At 33.9% G+C, this 22,553-nt stretch overlaps 1 protein-coding gene across 1 annotated transcript in view; it reads right to left on the reverse strand.

Annotated features, from left to right (window-relative positions):
* The window catches only part of LOC126977221 (solute carrier family 12 member 4), a 477,718-nt gene that overhangs the window by 443,619 nt on the left and 11,546 nt on the right, over window positions 1-22,553 (reverse strand). Inside the window, exon 2 of the mRNA XM_050825936.1 lies at window positions 14,425-14,660. Coding sequence (XP_050681893.1) covers window positions 14,425-14,542 — 118 coding nt within the window. The 5' untranslated portion in view covers window positions 14,543-14,660. The remainder of the gene's footprint in view (window positions 1-14,424; window positions 14,661-22,553) is intronic.

Genomic DNA, 22,553 nt, shown 5'->3' on the forward strand with positions numbered 1-22,553 from the left:
TTTTGAATCCTATTTTGAATAAAAATATTTGAATTTGATATCCTAGAAATGGGACAAATAACGGTAGTCCAAACTTTTGAAAAATACGTTGGTGAAAGCAATTTCCCTAAATTATGATAAATGAAATAATTCGAAAACCGCTCACCCCTGCAGTACAAAGTCTTTATATATAGTATGTTATTTAATACTACAAGTAGATATCTGTACTGTCAGTCTAAACCCCTCTTGAGCGACGGGCGGCCTTGAAATAAATTGGCCTAATTCTGTATTTTATATAAGGGTTTCACACACGATGATTGATTTTTTTTAATGAAAATAAGGGACAAGACGAGCAGGACGTTCATCTGATGGTAATTGATACGCCCTGCCCATTACAATGCAGTGCCACTCAGGCTTCTTGAAAAACCCAAAAATTCTAAGCAGCACTACAATTGCGCTCGTCACCTTGAGACATAAGATGTTAAGTCTCATTTGCCCAGTAATCTCACTAGCTACGGCGCCCTTCAGACCGAAGTACAGTAATGCTTACACAATACTGATTCACGGCAGAAATAGGCGCCGGTGTGATACCCATAATCTAGCCGGCATCCTGTGCAAAGGAGCCTCCCACTGGTGATTTAGGTAAGATTTATAATTGCAGCTAATAAATTGCAATTTATCACGTGGAGTGCTTAGAGGAGCTGTTTGGGCTGATTCCAGCGGCCGAATTCATGCCACCACTGGACAGTACGTCAAAATGAAAAAAAATCAACGAGAACCAACTCCATGCCTGTCTATCAGCGGGCTATATCTCATTAAATGTAATAGTTTGACAGAGTCTTATTACATCTAGTCTACATATAAATTAAAACGAATTTCAAAATCGCTGCCGTAACAAAAAAATCGTAAGAAATATAAATTTTACATGGTTAAAAACTATTTGCAGTTTTATTGGTAGCCTTTTAAAAATAAATAAATGTAAAGCATAGTTTTTATGTAATTTATAATTAGCCAGTATCGTATTGTATCAAAATATGAAATATTCAATCAAAAAAAAATTAAGAACATGTTGGAAATCTTGGATGAATAATCACCTGGATATGCCATGCGCTTTCACCCGAAAGCTACAAACAATTTTATAACACGGACAAATTAAAAAAACAGAAGATGGTCCACGGTAGACAAGATAGGTCTTTGTTTAAAAAGTTATAATTTGAACTTATTTGTAATTTGGTTGAAATACTCGTTACTAAGTAAAGTGATAATAATATACATTTTATATATTATTTCTAATATTTTGGAATTCTTTATCGAGTATTAAAAATGCTTTTAACCTTTTTACAAAGCAACTTACGTATGAGAGGCTATCTTTTCTGATTTCCGTTTAAGACGGCTTTTAAATTTTTAAAAGAGATCTGTTCGTGCATCATATATCAGCTTGGTTATAGACAGTCTCTCAAAAAAAATTTAAAGTAATAAATATTATGCCTTTTATTGTCAATACATTTATGAAAATTTAATATATCGTAACCTTTTTGCTCTTAATAGTAATTTTAGTAATAGCAATGACAGTACAATATTGTATATTTCATTCAAAAGAGCGCAAAAAAAAGAATATTGAGAGAGTTTTTGCGCCGCTTCTTCTCTCACAGAGCGCCATTTGTTTCCGAAGCTTTAGTAGTGTCTAGTATATTACAAATGACATCAAAAAGAATTCTAACGGAATCAATTTTGAGAAAATAAATGCCTTTTGCAGTAAATATGTTTCTTAAGATGGGTTTTATACAACACTCAATTTCGACTCACCTTCACGCCTTAAATTACTGTCAATCACGAAAAATTAACAAATGAAGATGTGTAGGTCACAAAATATTTATGTATTCGTCACTTTTATTCCTAAAAGTTTTTTTATATTCTGATCTCGTGTCACATTTAGGTTTATACTTCGTCCTAGTAAGAAATGGATTTTGTTACAATTTTTCCGCCCATATATTTAGGTAGTTGATGACGCAAATTCGCCCCGTTGACATATCATTACAAGGCACTTTCTGCAAAGGTGTAAGTATGTAGTATATACGGGCGCGAATCGCCACCTACCGTCAACTATTGATATTTATGTTTTAGTTTATCGTTAAAATGAATATATTATTATAGATATATCTGAAATATATAAGATTTAAATACAAATAGCTATTTGTAAACATAAAACTGTTATTTATTAAGGTCTAATTTAATAGACATTGTTTTGACTGTTTGAATTTTTTGAAGATGTTTGATGTCTCATTTATTGTTAAAATACTTAATTGAATGTGTAAATGTTCAAATTAATTTGTATTAGAATTAATATCGTTATTCTGTATCAAACTTTATTATTTTATGCAATAAGTCTTTCTTAATAATTGTATTTCGAAACTTGCTTGCAGTGCCATCTTCTTATTTCGTAATGTTTGTTCAAATTAAATGAACAAACTATTATATAAATCATTTGAAGTTATATAAATTCACTAAAACATTTACTGAGCTGTATTTACGAATCATTTTACAATACCTAATTTTATTTATGTTTTAAAAGAAGTTGTATCTACTCTGTTTCATATATTGTACGGAAGCTATAAAAGCGATTGTTTTATGTAAAGATGGTTCATATCTATACTAGCAGTTGTGCTTCAATAAACTGAGAAATTATTAGTGTTGTATTTCTTCATGGTGGACCCTGGTCAAGGAAACCCTGGCGTAGCGACATATATATAATAAAATCACAATCGTGCCGCTTATGTCAATTATTTTATTGAAAAAAAAAAACAATGTAAAATTAAATCGAGGAACATAAATAGATTCTATAAATATTGTTTGATTGTAGATTTTTCTGTTCTGACACGAGAAGCAAATGAGTGATGTAAGAATGACTTATCAAATATAGAAGGCAAGTGTGTGTGGGCAAGTCGGTCGCAGGAGACGTCGTAGAACATTCGTCGACCAAATTGGGGACCAATTTTGAGAAAAGGAAAAGGTCCGAAGTACCCGCAATCGGCGAGCATGTATGAGAAGAGTAATGAATGTAGAGGAAGCGTGTGAGGTTTGTAAGGATAGAAGCTGCCATTCTATTGTCTCTGCCTATCCCAACGGGAACAAGGCGTGAGTATGTGTGTGTGTTGTGCACTCTAATCCAGATACACAAATCACATAAATAGAAAATCCAGTTACGTTTGGACTCGCATTTTTGTTTTCAAAGTCGCGGATTCGAGACCCGCATCGTTCATAAATTTTGTATTCAAATTTAATTTGTGTAATTAATCCCAGAAGTGAGAGACATCACTTTAAAAAATAACAAATTGCTTAATAAATCCAGTGTTTGTTTAATTCCAGTCCGTTCATAAACAAAAAATAATAATGTTTTTTTTTTTTTTTTTTTATGGAATAAGAGGACAAACGAGCGTACGGGTCACCTGTTGTTAAGTGATCACCACTGCCCATACTCTCTTGCAACACCAGAGGAATCACAGGAGCGTTGCCGGCCTTTAAGGAAGGTGTACGCGCTTTTTTTGAAGGTACCCATGTCGTATCGTCCCGGAAACACCGCACAAGGAAGTTCATTCCACAGCTTTGTAGTACATGGAAGAAAGCTCCTTGTAAACCGCACTGTGGAGGACCGCCACACATCCAGATGGTGAGGATGATATCCTAACTTGTGGCGTGTCGTGCGAAGGTGGAATTCGGCGGCAGGAATTAGGTAAAACAGCTCTTCGGAACACTCCCCGTGATAAATGCGGTAGAAGACACACAATGAAGCGACGTCTCTACGCAACGCCAAGTGATCCAGCCGTTCACAGAGTACTGGGTCCCCGACAATTCGCGCTGCTCTGCGTTGCACGCGGTCAAATGGATCGAGCTGATACTGGGGTGCGCCAGACCAGAGATGACAGCAATACTCCATGTGTGGCCGGACCTGCGCTTTGTACAGCGCTAGAATGTGGGCCGGCTTGAAGTATTGCCGTGCTCTATTAATGACGCCCAGTTTCTTTGAAGCCAATTTGGCTTTGTCCTCCAGATGGCCACGGAATTGGCAATCGCTCGAGATTTCGAGACCCAGTATTCCGATACTAGGCGAGGCTTTTAGGGAAGTGTTGTCGAAGATTATTTGAAATTTGAATTAATTTAATTGAAATACTATGACGAAGTCGCTAGTATAAATAATAGTTTCAACATCAATAGATCAATCATTGCAATTTCTAGCAAAATTTCCGTCAAATAGTGATGTATGCGATATTTGCGTTTGTAATAAGATACGCTAGTCCGGGTGTGATGTGGTGGACCGCACTGCGGTTGTCATCATAATGTATTATATAATTGGAGCACAAAGGCATAATAGGTAATGAGATAGCTGACCGGCTACCTAAGGATGGAGCCTCATCTCCCTTCATAGGCCGAGAACCCTTTTGTGGTGCCGGTGAATCTCTTATCCTAAGGAATCAAGAAATGCTGGAAGAAGCCAGTCACTAGTCCTTGCTACCAGGCCATCGGCAAGCTATGCTGCTCCTAGGCAACTTTGCTAATGCATAAGCTTGGACAGGATACAACTGAGAGCCCACACGGGGTTCCTCTCCAGTCATTGCAAGCTGAATGGGCACCTAGCCAGAATGAGTCTCAGTGAATCAAACCTGTGCAAATACTGTTGCGAAGCCGCTGAAGACCCGATAACCATCCTTCTGGAATGCGAAGCCATTGCCAGAATCAGGCTGGAGTGTCTCATAATACATTCACTCAAAGCAGAGGACGTGTCCTGCCTGGACCCTCTAAGGATCCTACGCCTCTTAAAAGTAAGTATAATTAAAGTCTTAAGGTAAAAGTCTTAAGGATAATATAATTTAAATCCCGGCACAGTAAGGGCACACGTTTCCTAGTTAGTAGCCTCGATATTTCCACATCTCATTTTTAGACATAGCGAGTCCATAAATAGATCCTAGGATTTTAAGTGCATCTAAATCCCCTACTCATAATAATAATAATGTATTAGTAATATTAAATGGATGAATCAGCTCTTTCAGCAGACATTTTTTGCTACATTAGTATCTGTAACACGTGATATATAATGTAACCAAGGCCAGAAAAATTGTTTTTGATTTTTGTCGGTTTATTCGATTGGAATTAATTTTTCACTGATATATTGTAGCAATCACCATGCATTTTTAAAACAAATTTACGTCAAATTTTGGAGTCTCGTGCCAGATTTTGGCGAGACAACACGTCCTGAGGATGCCTCGTGTAGAGGCGAAACACGTGTCGAATTGTTTTAAAAACAAATATTGGCGGAATTAACACTAAAGAAAACTTAAATCATTTGTATAATTATAGATTTCCGGAAAGTAACGCCTAATTGTAATATTTACTTTACTAGAAAAAAACGATGTGTTCTTGGGACTACAAATAAAAAAGAATTATTTTTAACAAACTAAAATCATCCGAAATAGATCTTTTTTGTTCCAGCTTACGTAGTGTTAAGAAACATTAGCTCAACCCTTTACGAAGTAGCGGTAGATTCAATAAGAAAAATATATTATATTTTTTGACATTCATAAGTGTCATTTCCGTGACCTACGTTAATAAACTGATTTTGATTTGATTTGATTTGACATATTATACAATATTATTTGCAGGTCACAGAAAACTAATATAATGACAATATAAGTGTAGACTTTAAATCAATTCAAATTGCAAAAATGCGAAGTTACCTACCTAGTACATAGTAAAGCCTTCAATTAGTTTAAGCTGTAAGTAATTCGTAAAATCGTTAAAAAACTATTTAATAGCTATTTGTGCAGGCTTTGAATTGGCCCATATGTAAACATGTAGATATATTGATGGCTGTTAGCCACCCTAAGGAAAATAAACTTCAACAATTTGAAACACATATTTTGTATGAGCAATATAATAATGTAACAATAATGTTATAATAATACACTTCAGATATATTGTCTCGCCCCATATTAGGCATATTAAGTTTAGCCTGTGTACTGTGGTGCCGTACAACGATATATTTAATACAATAAACATACTTAAAGACATATATTAACTGTACTGTACTGACTGTCGTCCTTCATGATTTTTCCACGCTTTTATTAGCTTCACCTGTATGTATGTTTGTTTGTAACCGACTCATTTGGACGCAATTTTGACCCACTTTAAACGGCCAGATTTTGTTCAAACTTCGTAGATTTATCGACGACCGATGACAATACATTAACTTGATAAATTATTCCATTTTTCAATTTGCAAAATAATTCTTATTCAACAAAATTTACAACACTTATTCCATTTTTAAATTTGCTAAATAATGTTTATTTATAAAAAAAATTAACACTATTCGTAATTCAAATTTATTAGTCTTGTCAGTTGTCACTCAAAATTATAAAAGTTCATCTTTTTCGAAATACTTACGTCGTTTAAATAAATAGAAGCTTGGAATATAATATTATTAAGTGGAACTCGGGATAGGTACTTCAAACTTTGTCGGAACAATTGAATTAATTCCGAATACACACGAAACAAGAGTATGAAGTTTCAATGAGAATAAATTAATTTTATCTCGTTATTGAGCGTTGAGAATATTATATATCTATAATGAAAATGAGATGATTGCTGATATTAACGTTCTATACACATATAAGGACATATCCTTAGATAAAGAGTTGGTCTCCGCCGCAGGCGCAGTCGCAAACTGCAGCAACTAACAATACGCCCAAGTGGGCGTACTGGAGCCAGTCTCCAACAATGTGTGACGTTGACGTGCCACACGTTCTGTTAAACTTTGCTAATAATTGAAACTAAAATGCCGGGTTGCGTAGTTAGAGTTTTTAAAAAGAATACTACAAAAAATAAGACACTGGGATCACATATTATAATCAATAAGTATATGGAATTTTATTAATTTGATTATTTTTTTAATATTATTTGTAAAATAAAATAATATAATAATTAAATTGTAAAATAACACGAAGCGTTTGTTACAAAATTTAACTCAAGCAAAAAAGAAGTATAACTTCTTGTGTGCATAAGTACACGCACATTTTTTGTGTATAACAAAAAATGTGTGTTGTGCAGTAAAATTAATGATGGACCGACTTCAAAAAAGGGGGAGATTCTCAATTCGTCGGCATTTTTTATGTTCTTTTACCTCAGAACTTTCGACTGGATGAACCGATTTTTATAATTCTTTTTTTATTTGAAACCTGGTGCTTTCCGTTGATCTGATCTGACACTAGTACCCATGAGAAAACCATAAAAGTCTTAAATTTGCTATTTCTATGTGCACGACAAATGGACGAATATCTCAATATAGCGCCAACCGATTTCGATGCTTTTTTTATTGGAAAGAATGTACTTCAATAGTTATTGGTGTTGGTTGAGATGTGCTTGAGTCGCACGCGCGACGTAAGGAGGCGAGAGGCCAGTGCGGGGCCGCGGCGGGAGGACACCGATTCCAAAATTATATTCACATAACCAACGCAGACTTAGGCTGCGTTGGTATGCATAAGCATTCACCGCCTCCCTCCAGTCGTTATCCCGGAGGGTAGCCCTTTCCCTTTGTCTGGGAGCAAAAAAAAAGCGTCGACACTTTTCCGCTGACGAGTTAGGGCGTTACGCTGCCCAATTTCTGTTCGATTATTAGTCATTCGTAATTTATTGTTAGAAGCTTATCACAATGATATATTTAATTGTATAGTTAATTATTTAAATGTTAGCTTGTTTATGGTTTTTTAGTAGGTGGTATAAAAGTATTTTCTTTGATTTTAAAGGATTAAAACGTTTGTAATTGTAGTTACAATGTGTTTTACATTTATATTTTTATTTTAGACTGCAGATGAAATGAGTAACGGACTGCAAAAATCTATTGTAAAAACACAGTTACAATTACACGAGTTTTAATCCTTTAAAAGTGTTTAATTTAAGGCTGATATTTAAATTCGTTGTAAAATAAAACCCTTTTGATCTCATTTCCTGGAATATGTATATGTCGCAGGGAAATGATAATAATAGAGATTTGGTCAATTCCCTAACGGCCGTTCCCAATATTCAGTCTCTCTATTACTTGAGATAAAAATCGTAACTATCGTTGACTTTTCTGTCCCAATAAACTTTTCGACGGTATCTCACCTTATCCGTACACGTTGTGTGTCAATGGGACGACGTATAGCTTACCAGCGATATAAAGTTTGTATGGAAATTGCAATTCACGCGTCCCAATATAAAGCGATAAGAATGACTAATGGGGTATATTGGGACAGCCAAAGATTATTGACAGCTAATTACTGGCAGTAGAAGGTAGTAATTTATCTCTATCTGTAGAAAGTATATTGGGAACGGCCGTAAGTGATTTGATCAAATCAAACATACTGTTTAAAGAACAACACGATTTTATCATTTCTCTAAACAAATCTAGTGATTTGATCAAATGCGAGGGTTGCTTCCGTGAAATCACAATGAGTGACGCGACTAGAAGAACTTAGGATGTAGAAACGAGCATCACACTTAGTCATACCCCGACCCGGACAGGTTAGTTGGAATGCCATATGCTATTCAACGGTTCGTGTTTTTTTTAAATAATATAGTCCTAGGGTTAAATTTTCAAGAAACTGGTGCGTTACCTTTTCATGGGAGTGGGGGAGTGAGCCAGGGGACAGAGATATCTCCCTCCCTCCCCCTTCCCTTCTCACCTCCCTCCACCTGCGACACCATACTAAATTCTTACAAAATTATGTCTAAGCCATACCAACTAAACCTTATAAATACCAAAGAAAATACTTCTTGTCATTTCACGGAACCAACTCTGGCATTTGGTCAAAGCACTAGATTTGTTTCGAGAAATGATAAAACCGTGTTGTTATTTTAATATCTTCCGAGATTTGATCAAATCACTGTTGTTAATAATATGCCTGCGACATATATACAGGCTGGCCGAGAAGTTGACGTCCAAATCTAAATTTAAAAAATTAAAGCCTCATGGTGATGAGTATCCGAATCACCCCTATGTATGGTCTACGATTTTGCGTAGTTTAGGAGATATTAATTTTTCCCCTTTTATCCGCTTTTTTCACCTAATTGTAGTTTAGGAATTTTTTCTAATTTTTTTGAACACTTTAGTTAGTTTTATTTTTGCACATTATTAACTACAGTTGCAATAGCCATATAAGAAACTATGAATAGTTTAGACAATGCGGAACTAGTTTAAAATTGAGTCGTAAGTTCAAGATAACTGCTCCAGCTAAATTCATGAAAATGTTCAAGGTATCAAAAAAATAAAATAAAATGGGTAGCCTATGGCTTCTAACGATTTTTAAAAACTTCCCAGAACATTGGCCAATAAAATGAGCCAAATTCAAAGAACAATGGCGAAATTTTACCTGACTATAGGAATAACCGTCTAAGGTTAGGATAGTTACAAAAAAAAACTTCGTAGATAAATTGACTTGTTAGATAAAATTGTATTGCAAAAGGAACCGGGGAAACAAATAAAATATTTATTTCATTTTCAGATTATTTGCTGTCACAACTATGAAATCACATCCATTTTAGGTTAGATCAAGGAAAGCTATCTGTCAATATGACTGACAGCGATGAGCGAGTGATCAATGAGTTTCTAATTTCTATACCTGTCACCTATGATCTACCTAATGCTAATAATACCTATTATAGTTACCGCTGTTGTGTTGTTTTGTGCTTTCTTTATTTTAATAAGTAGTTTCTATTTTACCTAGCTTGGTTTTGGACTTGAATAATATCTTTCTCTCGTTTTAAACTCTGAACCTCATTTTGAACTACTTCTGCTCTCCATTACCGGACTATGATATGCCCCACGATTTCGTCTAACGTACGCTGTTTTTATAACAATAAACAAAATAAAATATTTTGCTTGTTTAATTTACTGCTACCTACTTCTACAAAATAAGATCTTGGATTGAGAAAAAGACATTAGAAAACTAGGTACTTATTTTACCAGTTTTTTAAGATTATAAAAATGGAAGTACTTAGTTTAAAAGTCGACCCGAGCCTTAAATTCGGGCGTAGGTTAGACACACTTTAGAAGTACCTACGACTATGGATTGCGCATTTGACTTCCCTCTTATAAAATTACTTATAAAGCTATGGACAACCAACTCTGGTTTGTTGCAAATAAACTGTTATTACCATTGCATCAAGTAACAAGTTTCCATTTTATCATAATATAATACTCAGAGTTGTTGACCGTAGACAGTAGTACCGTAGACATTAGTAATTAGGGATTTATTAACTATTTGCCTATGGTTACTAGTTCCTATCCTTAAAGATTTTTGGAATTGGTGTTATTCAGTGTTATTGTTGTTGGAACATGTTAGTTGGAATATAATAGATAAGTATAATATAGTTAGAACGGTAAAGTAATAAAAATAAAAACCTAACCTAAAAACTCAAACAAAACAATCATTTATTTCTCCATTATCCCGGTTCCAAATTAAAAATGAATAATGTCAGTAGATGCAGAAAATTATAGAGAATTAATTAGTACACGTCAGTTCTTGAGACGCTTCCATTCAATTTCAAATATTTTGTAGTATGAAACTTCGCCATTGTTCTTTTAGCTTTGGACGTCAACTTCTCGGCCACCCAGTATATTGTAATTAATTTTATGACTTTATAATTATTGAACAAAAATGGTTGTATTAAGTAATTGTATTTGTTTTGGATGGTTCAGCGAACTAAGTAATATGACCTCACTCATATTTCTTCAGCAAATTAGAATCGATAGATGTTTTAAAATAATTAATTGAACAAGTGACCACTTGATGTGATTGAGATGTCAAAATTGCAATTACGTGCGGTCTGTGGATGACGCAATAATCTGCTCTATGTACTGAAGCACGTAAGCGTTGTCATTTGTTTTTGTGTATATTTGCAGTAACCAAAGAGGATGTAAATACTACAAGTGGCGGGACTGCCTAGGTAAAAATTGAAATTTAGTTCAGCATGAAACGTGCAGTGATTTGACATAAGTTTGAAATAGTAGTAATTACAGTATGGTAATTGGCGACGAAGTATAATCCGGCTAAGTTTGAATGCGAGCAGTTGCTCTAAACGTAGTGGATTTCGACTATCTCCGTTTTTTATAAGATTATAGCCGTCACCAGTCAATCTATCATCAATGAGTGCACGTTTCATACAATCGAGTGAAACGCTTTTTTTTTAATTTAAATTTATTACAATCAATCGTCTACTACAACGTAGTGTGTTCGAGTGTGTGCAATTTTTGTGTTGACAATGATAAAACAACTTGTCTCCTACACAAAGATAGCAAACACAGGTAAATCAGATGATAGAAACCCCAAACAAAATAGGAAAATAGAAAGAGTCTTAGCAACATTATGTCGCTAACTGATGAGCGTAATTCGGTATCGCACTCAGATTGTATTATGAAAGTTGTTACTTTGAGTGATTCACTTAAGTTATTCGAGCAAGTTAAAGTTCGTTCTGAAGGCTAATTTGATTAAGGTGCGGACGTCAAGTCTAACTTCAAAATGTCCGCCATAATTGCCGTAATACTAGCTAGAGTTCTATGAGAGTCACAAACTGGGACTTAATTAAGTTTGTCACAAGTGTAAAATTAGACTAGAAGTTGGATATTACAGTTGTTATTAGGAGTAATTATAGAAAATGTATGTTTTTATGAGCAGATAGAAAACTTCACGTAACAAGACTGTGTTATAGTTCCTCGCGATAAAAGGTTTTGTTCACATTTTTCAACGAATGTGGTGTCAACCGTTATATTATTAATATGAAGGCTCGCTAGGATTAAATCTGCGGGTAAATTGTTTTTAAAGTGAAACTTTTATTACGTCGTCTCAAACTTTTTCGTCTCAGTGCATGTCGCGTGACGGTCGGGCGGCGCCTATAGTTCGCAGCAGCTGACCGTGTAGTGTATAGACTATTACTCATTTGTGCCAGTGTTCCACGCTATTTTGTTTGTTTTTAAAAGGCATAAAGGCATAAAAGGCATTTATTTTCTCAAAATTGATTCCATTAGAATTCTTTTTGATGTCATTTCTTATAACTACTAGATACTACTACCGCTTCGGAAACAAATGGCGCTCTGGGATAGAAGAAGCGGCGCAAGAAACTCTCCCAGCATTCTTTTTTTGCGCTCTTTTCAATATAAATATACAATATTGTACAGTCATTTCTATAAGTGAAGAAGTTTTGTGAGTGTTAAATGTAAATATTATTCCAGAAATTTTTAATTAAATATCTATAATGTGAAAAAAAAAATCAGTTTTATCGTGATTTCATAAAACCACACAATCCTTTTACTTTTTATTTATTTCGTCCTTTTTTTATTATGTACTATTTTATGATTCAATTTACATGTAACTTTAAGCAAAAAAATATATCTATTATTTGTAATTTTAATTAGATAGTTCCTTGTTATTCACTATAACAATGCCCCGCGGTTTTACTCGCGTAGATACCGATTTTGGTGGTATTGGAGAGTCTACTAAGTCGGACTAAAGATTTATTTTTGTTAAGATAAAAGTTTTATTTCACTTAGTCTTCTAAGATTTAATTACATCCTTTCAGATTATTAGATACACACTTAAATTCATAATGTAATCAGATCTATATCACAGATATCGATGCCCCTTTTGACGCGGCGCGGGTCCCCACCCACACCGCATTATTTTATGATTGGCTTATTTTTTTTATATGATTTGAATGGAATGTCCGATTTTAATAATTTAAAAAGTATTTCACAGGTATTGAAATTGGTTTTTAATCAAATATGCTTTGATTATTGTCGGCACTTTTATCAACTTTTAAAATGTAAAAAAGCAGTCATAGCGGCATAACTACAGTAGTTGGACATATAGTATCGAGGAATTTGTTGTAGATATTGATACGTTCTATAATACTATAGAACATATTTTTGTTCTATCATCAATAGTTTCCGCAGCGCACGCCATGACATTTTTTATGACTAATATTTTCCACACCTTGGGTTATATTATTGCATTTTTATTAGGTATCGCTATTATTTTTGAAAACATATTAAAGTTATTATAGTGAAGATGCAGCTTTCTAATGGTGAAGTGAACAAAAATATTGTTGATTATCAAATTAATCGTGGGACAATACGATGCGTGGTGATAACCCGCTGTCGTGTTGATGAAAAGTAAATTTAAAAAACTATTTTAAACAAATAACAAAGATAGTACGCATTATCGCGTGTAGGTACTCCTGACAAACCATGTTATTTTACGTAAATACAAAACAAAAAAAAAATGAATTTGATATGGCGGTATGAATGGTGAGACTATTGCTGAACTAAAAAGGTTACCTTAAACATAACAGAAAACCTAATATTATGAGTTTTGAATAATAATTTGATAGTGTCTTTTTTTTTTATAAATTTCAGTAGAGTTCCTCTATATAAAATTAAGTGTTTTTAAATCTTGTATGTATTGCCAAGTATAATGATAAATCGTAGTAGTTTAGTTTTTTCTTCCTCTCACTATAGTTTCGCTATTTCAAAATTAAAATTATTGTTACATCGTCAGTGTTAGGTACTCAATAACGATGTACGTGAAACGTAGAGGATAGCAGCTTTGTACTTTTTTACAGCGGAGACTTGACTGACTTAAGATAAATTTATTTGGCAGTAATTAAAGTACATTTTGTCTAAATTTAAGAAACATGGCGTTGATGTTTTACTCATACCAATACCATAGTAATAAATTATTAATTTTGAAACCTTACTACTAACGGCCGTTCCCATTATTCAGACTATCTCTAACTTGAGATAAAAATCGTAACTATCGTTGACTTTTCTGTCCTAATAAACTTATCGAGGGTAACTCACCTTATCCGTGCACGCTGTCTGTCAATGGGACGACGTATAGCTTACCAGCGATATAAAGTTTGTATGGAAATTTCAATTCACGCGTCCCAATATAAGGCAATAAGAATGACTTTTCGGGTACATTGGAACAGCTTCAGATTATTGACAGCTAATTACTGACAGTAGAAGGTAGTAATTTATCTCTATCTGTAGATAGTATATTAGGAACGGCCGTAAGATAATTTATACGTCTAGATAGAAAATGACAGCTGCGAAAACGTCGAAAAAAATTGTGTTTAGAACTTCTTCTATTTTGTTCAATTCACGCACACTAACACAAGTGTGATACAAATCGTGAGTGGAAGACGTAGCTTGTAACTTCTATAATTCTAATATTCCTGGCCTGTATTATCGGTTGTCTTACCGTATAAATTATCTAACCCTTGATATACAAAAATGTATTGTCTTGTTGTTGTCTTAAGAAGTTTGAAAACATTTTGCTGAAAAATAAATTATACAAACAAAATACCTGAAACGAATATTAACTTAACATAAGTTTTTTTTTATTTAAATGCTTAACTTACCTGATTGCGGTAGGAGTTTGCCCTTGAGTTCCACGTCGTTCTCAGCTGACGTGGCACCGTAGTTCTTGAAGGATTTACCAGCTGGCTCCTCAAACTTGGATACCTTGAAACGTTCCATTTCGCACTCAAATTTGCAACACTCAACACTTGACTCAATTTTTTAAACACTTGCACCAATTAGTTAAGTTTTCGAATACAGATTCAATTATTCTTTATTAATTACATTACGTAGAACTCTATGTGGAAAAAATGAATATTCATAAAATGTAAATTGTCTATTTAACCTGCGAGGCGTTCAAGATTGGACGAAGAATATTAATCCTAAACTCTGCCTTCAAGCGTCAATTTTAAATGCCACATTTACACAATTTGCTTAAATTTGAATATTTTAAATTTGTGTCTATTAGGCTCTATTTGAATTCATTCAAAGAGTTTCTCCATTTGAAACTTTTCAGTAACGTTTTATATTGTTTGAATTTTCTTTATGGTAGTATTTATTACTTTAATAATTTAGATAGTCTAGATAGAACCTCTTGTTAAGCCAGGTAAGTGACAGCTACGTCTTACACTCGCGATACATCAGCCGCTTTGTTTAAGTTTGCATGCGCTTTCTGAAAATAGAGGGTAATAGTTAGCCACTATTTTTTTTGCGTGCTTACAGCTGTCACAGTCTATAAATTATCTAAGATTTATTACTTTAAACTTGGTGTGAATGACAGCTACGTCTTACACTCGCGATACATCAGCCACTTTGTTTAAGTTTGCATGCGTTTACTGAAAATAGAGGCTAACAGTTAGCCACTATTTTTTGACGTACTAACAGCTGTGACAGTCTAGCTAGATGTATAAATTATCTAAGATTTATTATTTAATTATTGTTTAATATATTCTATGACAGACTGTTATACTTAACAGACAGAGCGCCAGATAGATATTTTAATGAATACCATTCAAATAAGATGTTAAATCTCAGTATCCTAGTAATTTTACTAGCAACGATAGAAAAATATGCAACTGCGCTACGAAAATAGCTGTGAAAAGGTAGCTGCCGTTGGCGGAAAACTAATTTCCAGAACAATGTTGAAAGGACCTTCAGAAGGATAAAATACAGAGATAGTACCTGAGGCCAAATCATTGGCATTTACCAGATACGTCCGACAAGAAAGGATGCAAGACAATCGTGAAGTCCTAAATACTTTACTCCTTACCGGGAATACCGTACGAAGTTCTGAAAGACCTAGATCACTTCAAGAGACCAACAACTCTCAAGTTATACAAGGGGGAGCATCTACTATCTTAGATTAAGGATTGGTCTCTGCTGCGCTCCAACTAGATACCGCAGGCTTAGACGCAAAGTGCGGCAACTAATACTACGCACAAATGGGCGTACCCGAGCCAGTCCCGAACAATGTGCGACGTTGACGTGCCACATATACTGTTAAACTTTGCTAATAATTGAAAATGAAAAGCGGTGTTGCGTCGAAAAACTTTGTAAAATAATACTAAAAGAAATAAGAAAGACACTGGCATCACATATGATCACTAAGTCTTTTTTTTTTTTTTTATGGAATAGCAGGACAAACGAGCGTACGGGTCACCTGGTGTTAAGTGATTACCGCCGCCCACATTATCTTGCAACACCAGAGGAATCACAAGAGCGTTGCCGGCCTTTAAGGATGGTCTACGCGCTTTTTTTGAAGGTACCCATGTCGTATCGTCCCGGAAACACCTCACAAGGAAGCTCATTCCACAGCTTTGTAGTACGTGGAAGAAAGCTCCTTGAAAACCGCATTATATATTAATACAAATATTAATTACAATGTAAAATAACACGAAGCGTATGTTACAAAATTTAAAAAAGCTATTGTTCTTAGGTAGTGCGGTATCTAGTTAGAGCGCAGCGGAGAACAATCCTTAATCTAAGCCTACTATACTTTGATGATTAAGTAAAAAAAATATCCTCAATATTAAAATATATCAATATTGAAACCAGTCACGTGTGAATCGGATATATGGAAAGCTAATAAAATATCTTTGTTCTAAATATAGCGCTAAATATAAACATAGACAAAATATATCATCGATATGGAATCTTTTATTTTTAATTCATTTATTAGTCAACAAACAGTGAAAGATTAGATCTTACCACCGACCTTTACTATATACCACTGGACTAGCAGCTGTCAAATGCTTTTGTCCCTGTTTGATATTCGCCATATAGGCGCTGTTGGGCATATAGCAAGAGTCTGCGGTGCTAAAACTAGTGATGACAACCTCAGCAAACATCGATAGATGGTGGGAAACTATTTACCAAAAAAAAATTACTTTATTACATTAGATTCTTGAAGTATAAATAACACGGAATTAAATATATAATAAGAAATAAGTTCAATAATACTTAAGGGTATTGTACGTTCCTTCACAGCCATTTTTATTATATGTCAAAATTAGTTCTCTGAACGTTCGTTAACATCAATTATTGCCTTATAGACGATAGATGAAAAATATATAAATTAACAAAATACTCATTTTTTTTGCAAATTGAAAAATGGAATAATTAACCAAAGATCTCCACAAGAATCGATTCTTTCGAAATCGGCAATACCCCAAGGGCACTATATTTTTCAGATACACTAATACCGAGAGTGCCGTTCGGCACACTATTTCCTCATCAAGTTCTGACTCTTATTTTGTTAGAGACCCCGCAAACTGCAGACTTTTGATCGGCCGATAGTTTGGTGGGTTTCTTAATCAGTATGAAGATGTATGAGAGTGCACATATTATAACGATTCGTTATTGGCCGACAAAAAAGTTTGATGGGCTACACGATTGCCTTCAAACTGAACCGTCAGCAAACTATCGGCCGACTGTTGAATCAGTACAGCGCTCTTCTAGGCGCGCCCACCACCGATTGTTTAGTCGGCCAGACTCTTCAATAGCCGATTTAAAACTAATAGCGAATCTTCCCTAAAACTGTCGGCCGATAGTCTAGTGTGCGCACTCATCACAGACCCAACTGTTTAGTCGGGCCAGTGTGCGCACCTAACAGCCGAACTCAACCAAACTATCGGCCCATCAAAAGTCTGCAGTTTGCGGGGTCTCTTAATAAGATGGTTTATTTTGCATGGTCTTATAGCTTGTTTCAATAGCTTTCAGCAATATTTATTTAAATCATCCTAATTATAAGCAATCTATTAATACACGTAAAATAAAACGCATTGACAGAACGCTGCACGAGCGCCAAAATCAAGCCAATCTGAGGCATACCGCACGATCAGAGTTTCCCGGAACGGAAAGGTTAAGACACGAAATATATCACGTTTTAATGCTCAAATGTCGTGAAGGGTTAGAAGTGCATGTAATTTTAAAATGGTCCAATTTCAACGAATAGCAGCCACAAAATTATTCCCTTCGACATCAACTGCCATTTAAGTAACAATATTAAAATGGGTTTGAATTTGGAATTTACTGGTCTTAATTATATTGCTAGGAGTTTTAATGGAGAGTGATTTTTGTTATAGCTTAGATTATGTAAAGCATTAGATATTTTCGGGCTGGATTTTTGCTAAGTGGAGTATATTTTACGTCGTTAGTCATTTGCAAAATCAATTATGCTTTCAGTTTTAGGGTTCCGTAGCCAAATGGCAAAAAACGGAACCCTTATAGATTCGTCATGTCTGTCTGTCTGTCCGTGTATCTCACAGACACTTTTTTCCAAAACCATAAGAACTATACTGTTGAAACTTGGTAAGTAGATATATTCTGTGAACCGCATTAACATTTTCTCCCAAAAATGAAAAAAAAAAAAAAACAATAAATATTGGGGTTTCCCCATACTTAACTTAAGAACTGAAAAAAAATGGATGGATGGATAGGTGTTGCAAAATGATATTGAGATTACTAATTTCATTTTATTCTAAGCTGAATAGTTTAGCGAGAGACACTACCAAAATATAAAGATGATAAAAAATATATGATGTACATGCAAACTTCAAACGAAAATTGGTTTGATGGAGATCTAGTAAGTAGTTTTTTTAATACATATTGAAAAGATTAAATGATTTAATGATGAGAGCTCATTTGCACTGCATGATTTCGAGCAAAGATTTTTGCCTTTTCCATTTAAATAATTTAATATCATTTTCGTGTCTATATTATTTTTATATTATGTTACTTACTGCTACGGAACCCTTCATCGGCGAGTCCGACTCGCACTTGGCCGCTTTTTGTTAACTATCAACGAATGTCCAACCAATTCGTAGTTAAATTTAATTAACTTTGTGATTCATTGGAAATCGACGTACAAAAACGTCAAATGTGAAAATAGCATTATGCATCAGATCGCACATAGATGATGAACAACTTCTATCTACGAATCAAATACAGTCTGTAGATACGAATAGCATAGAGTAGGGATGAATACTTTAATGTGTCTTTTTTTATGTCAATAAGGGACGAGACGAGCAGGACGTTCAGCTGATGGTATTTGATACTTGGAAAACCCGAAAATTCTAAGCGGCACTTCAATTGCGCTCGTCACCTTGAGACATGAGATGTTAAGTCTCATTTGCCCAATAATTTCACTAGCTACGTTGCCCTTCACACCGAGGCACAATAATTCTTACATATTACTGCTTCACCGCAGAAAAAGGCGCCGTTGTGGTACCCATAATCTAGCCGGCATCTTGTGCAAAGGAGCCTCCCACTGGTATATATTATGTCTGGACTTTAAGATTTCTCAAAATAAGTTTTATTTCTGTTTATTTCTGTGTTTGTTTCGAAACAGCTCCACCCACGTTTTTAAGCGATTTTTAACAGCAGATGTTGTGGAGTAATTTAAATAAATACTTTTTTTAAATTAATTATTTTTCATAAAATCTTAAAACCTGGGATTTGTAAACAAAATTCGATTCAATGAAAGGCATAAAGAACTTGTTTCCAAAGCTGTTAATAAAAAAAGTGACGTTAAGTGTCTGAGTAAACCAAAATACAAGACAGGTTATTGAACTGAGTGATATAATTAATTCACCGGAATACTAATTATTTACTTTATTAATAATCATTTCATTAATAAAACTAGAATATCTTTGTGCAGGTAGAAATCGAAAACATTCATATCTATTACCGAGACAGATAAGCCGACTATTGATAGGATATTTCGAAAATCTTTGAAAGCTTTAGTGAGTAGGCGGTTCTATACAATATTTCTTACTTTGCGGAATGAAAGGTATGGAATAAGCTACATTTTTTTATTTTCCATTAATAAAATATGATATACTTTTATTTCACTTCAAGGTTTAATCTTTTCTATATTTTTATTTATATTAATGTATGTATTATTCAGACTATAACAAATTTTTCAGCAGTTGTTTATATCATAGAGTCTTTCCAGCGATCTCTACCGGTAGGTAAAGTAAAGGTCACTAATATTTCCTTGTAAGCCTTTACTCAAAATTTTATACTGGCCGGAGTACAAATACCTACAAGAATCATTAAAAGAAAAATAAAAAATTAACATATTAACTGTTGCCTCTAAATATATTTCTGATAATGTATAATAGGCATAATATCGAATTTTCTAGAAAGTGTGATAAAAATAATGTTCATTAAATTATTAGTTAATTAATTGTATATCCTAATTTGCTATCGTACAGTAATTAAATCGTTAAATTATGTATGTAGCAAGCTTAAATATATAAATAAATAGTAAATAAAGACCAAAAACAAAACAAAAACTTGTTATAGAAATATAAACAAAACAGATGTGTTGATCAAAGGAATCTCAAAGCAATTGATCAAAACGTTTCTGTGATAAAGGTTACAATAACATAAACGACTTTGTTTGACGAAGCACCCGCAACCATTTATTGATTATAAAACATTTTTTATTCTTAGTTAAAATTCTCGAATATATTAGAATTTTGTGTATGTACATGATTAGTATCATTATTTAATAAAAGTAACAGCTGGTTAGAGTGAGAGAGGAGGAGCCTACCGCTGCCGTATGCGTGTGAGAAACGGAAGCCAGACAAAATGGCACCGTAACGCGTAACGTTACGAAGCGGTTTAGCCTCATAAGAAGTTATCACTCTAATAATTACAAGTATTTTAATGATACGCTGGCAACTATATTATCTACGGAACCATTAAAAGCAAAAGTAGTAAAGAAAAACGAAACCATGTCGCAATTCGCGTATATTGACATTTAAACTAGTAATAATTAATGATGTAAGTGACGCATTATATATTAGGTATGCCAATAAGTGACTAAGTTACCAATTGAATATTCATGATTACTTAAATTACTTCCATTAATATATGTAGTTAGCGAAAGATCAAATTAGCTACTATTTTCTATTCTATGTTTTGTCGATTATGTCGAATAAAAAGTACATGAATTTACAATAAAACACTTCTGTTTTTATTTTGTTAATGTTAATCATTAAATCTTTTAATTTAATGTGGTTTTATTTTAAGAAACGCGAATAATATACTAATCATGACAGATTCCAAGAAACCAATGCAATGGGAACTCGTTTCTCTTAATTTGATAAAAAAAATATATTATATACCTATTAAAAAGTGAAGAGTATTTTATGTGCATCGCATGACTACGATGAGTCCTAATTGGGTCGCATTCTGGCAGTAAGTAAAGTTTGTTTATACAATGACATGAAAACATTACAAACATACATAAAATAACACAAATATCTTGGTGATTGTGTGATTGTTGCCGAAAAATCCTGGAAATCGATGCATGTAAATAGCAAGGACCGTTGAAGTCCAGGAACGCTACATTTACCCTGCTGTTAAAAATGAGCACAAGCGACGGAATACAAGATTCCAACCCAGAACGTATTTTTAAGCTATTGCATAGCTTCTATCGCGGGCCTTGAGCGTGGAGACCGAATCCAGAAATTCCGTAACGAAAATAACCTAACACTTACTTACTAGATCTATATAGATATTTCGCCACGGTCATTTCAGTTGCCGTGGAACAGCGGTTCTCACGGATGCTTTTTGTGCAGAAGGTCCCAGGTTCGAGCCTCGGGTACGTATTGATTTTTTTTTTTTTTTTATCATTTTTTTTTTATTTTTTATTATTATGACAAGGATTTTAATTTAGTTCCACATGTCCTGTTGTGTGTCTGTAATCAAATCTTGCAAGTTAAATTTTACTCACTTCCCGTTTGCTTTTTTTTTTATTAATTTTATTAAAATAAATAAATAATTATAATTGCATAAGTTGATAAAAAACGCTATGCAATAGCTTTACCGCGGCAGTTCCCAAATGCCACACATCTTTTTTTAACGAACGAGCTACAAAATAATACGCATTTATAACGTTGTTTGCAATATATGCACCACCGGAGAATTCATAAACAATAACATCGCTGTGGAACAAATTAGTATTGATTGAACGTTGGCGTCAATTATACCGACAGTGTCGATTCCTCGCTCATACCACAGGGCCAATACTTCCAATACATATCAATTAGTTGTGGAACACCGGTTCGTATCGGTCATTACTGACTACTTCTTGATATTTATTCTACTTATAACGTGAATTTATTTATTTATTTGTTTATTCGAGGTCCACTTACAGAGGATCGTGTTCCTGTAATTACAGGTGAACACATCATGCACATAAACATACAAACAATTTAGTTCGTGTGTACATACATATAAATAAAATCTAAGTGTCTGTTTGTAATATTGAAATAACCGTTTTTTACTACATGTATATGAATATATATACGGCACATACACCAAAATAACTTTTTGTACAATTTTTGTCTGTCTGTCTGTTTGTTCCGGCTAATCTCTGAAATGGCTGGACCGATTTTGACGGGACTTTTATTGGCAGGTAGCTGATGTAATAAGGAGTAACTTAGACTACTACTGACTACGTTTATTTAAGAAAAATTCTTTTATTTTATAAAAATAAAGTAATGTTGCAATGTCCAAGAAACGGTCTAACTCTAAAAATAATAAATTAATTCCTAAAATCATTACAAGCGACAAGCTAGGCTTTTTATATATTTAATAAGCTGTATAGATACAGAAAATATATAAAAAAATCTATATAACAAAAATAACCAATACTAACCACTGTCATCAAAAGAAT

This window comes from Leptidea sinapis, chromosome 44 (genome assembly GCF_905404315.1).
Source record: "Leptidea sinapis chromosome 44, ilLepSina1.1, whole genome shotgun sequence".
Classification (NCBI taxonomy): Eukaryota; Metazoa; Arthropoda; class Insecta; order Lepidoptera; family Pieridae; genus Leptidea; species Leptidea sinapis.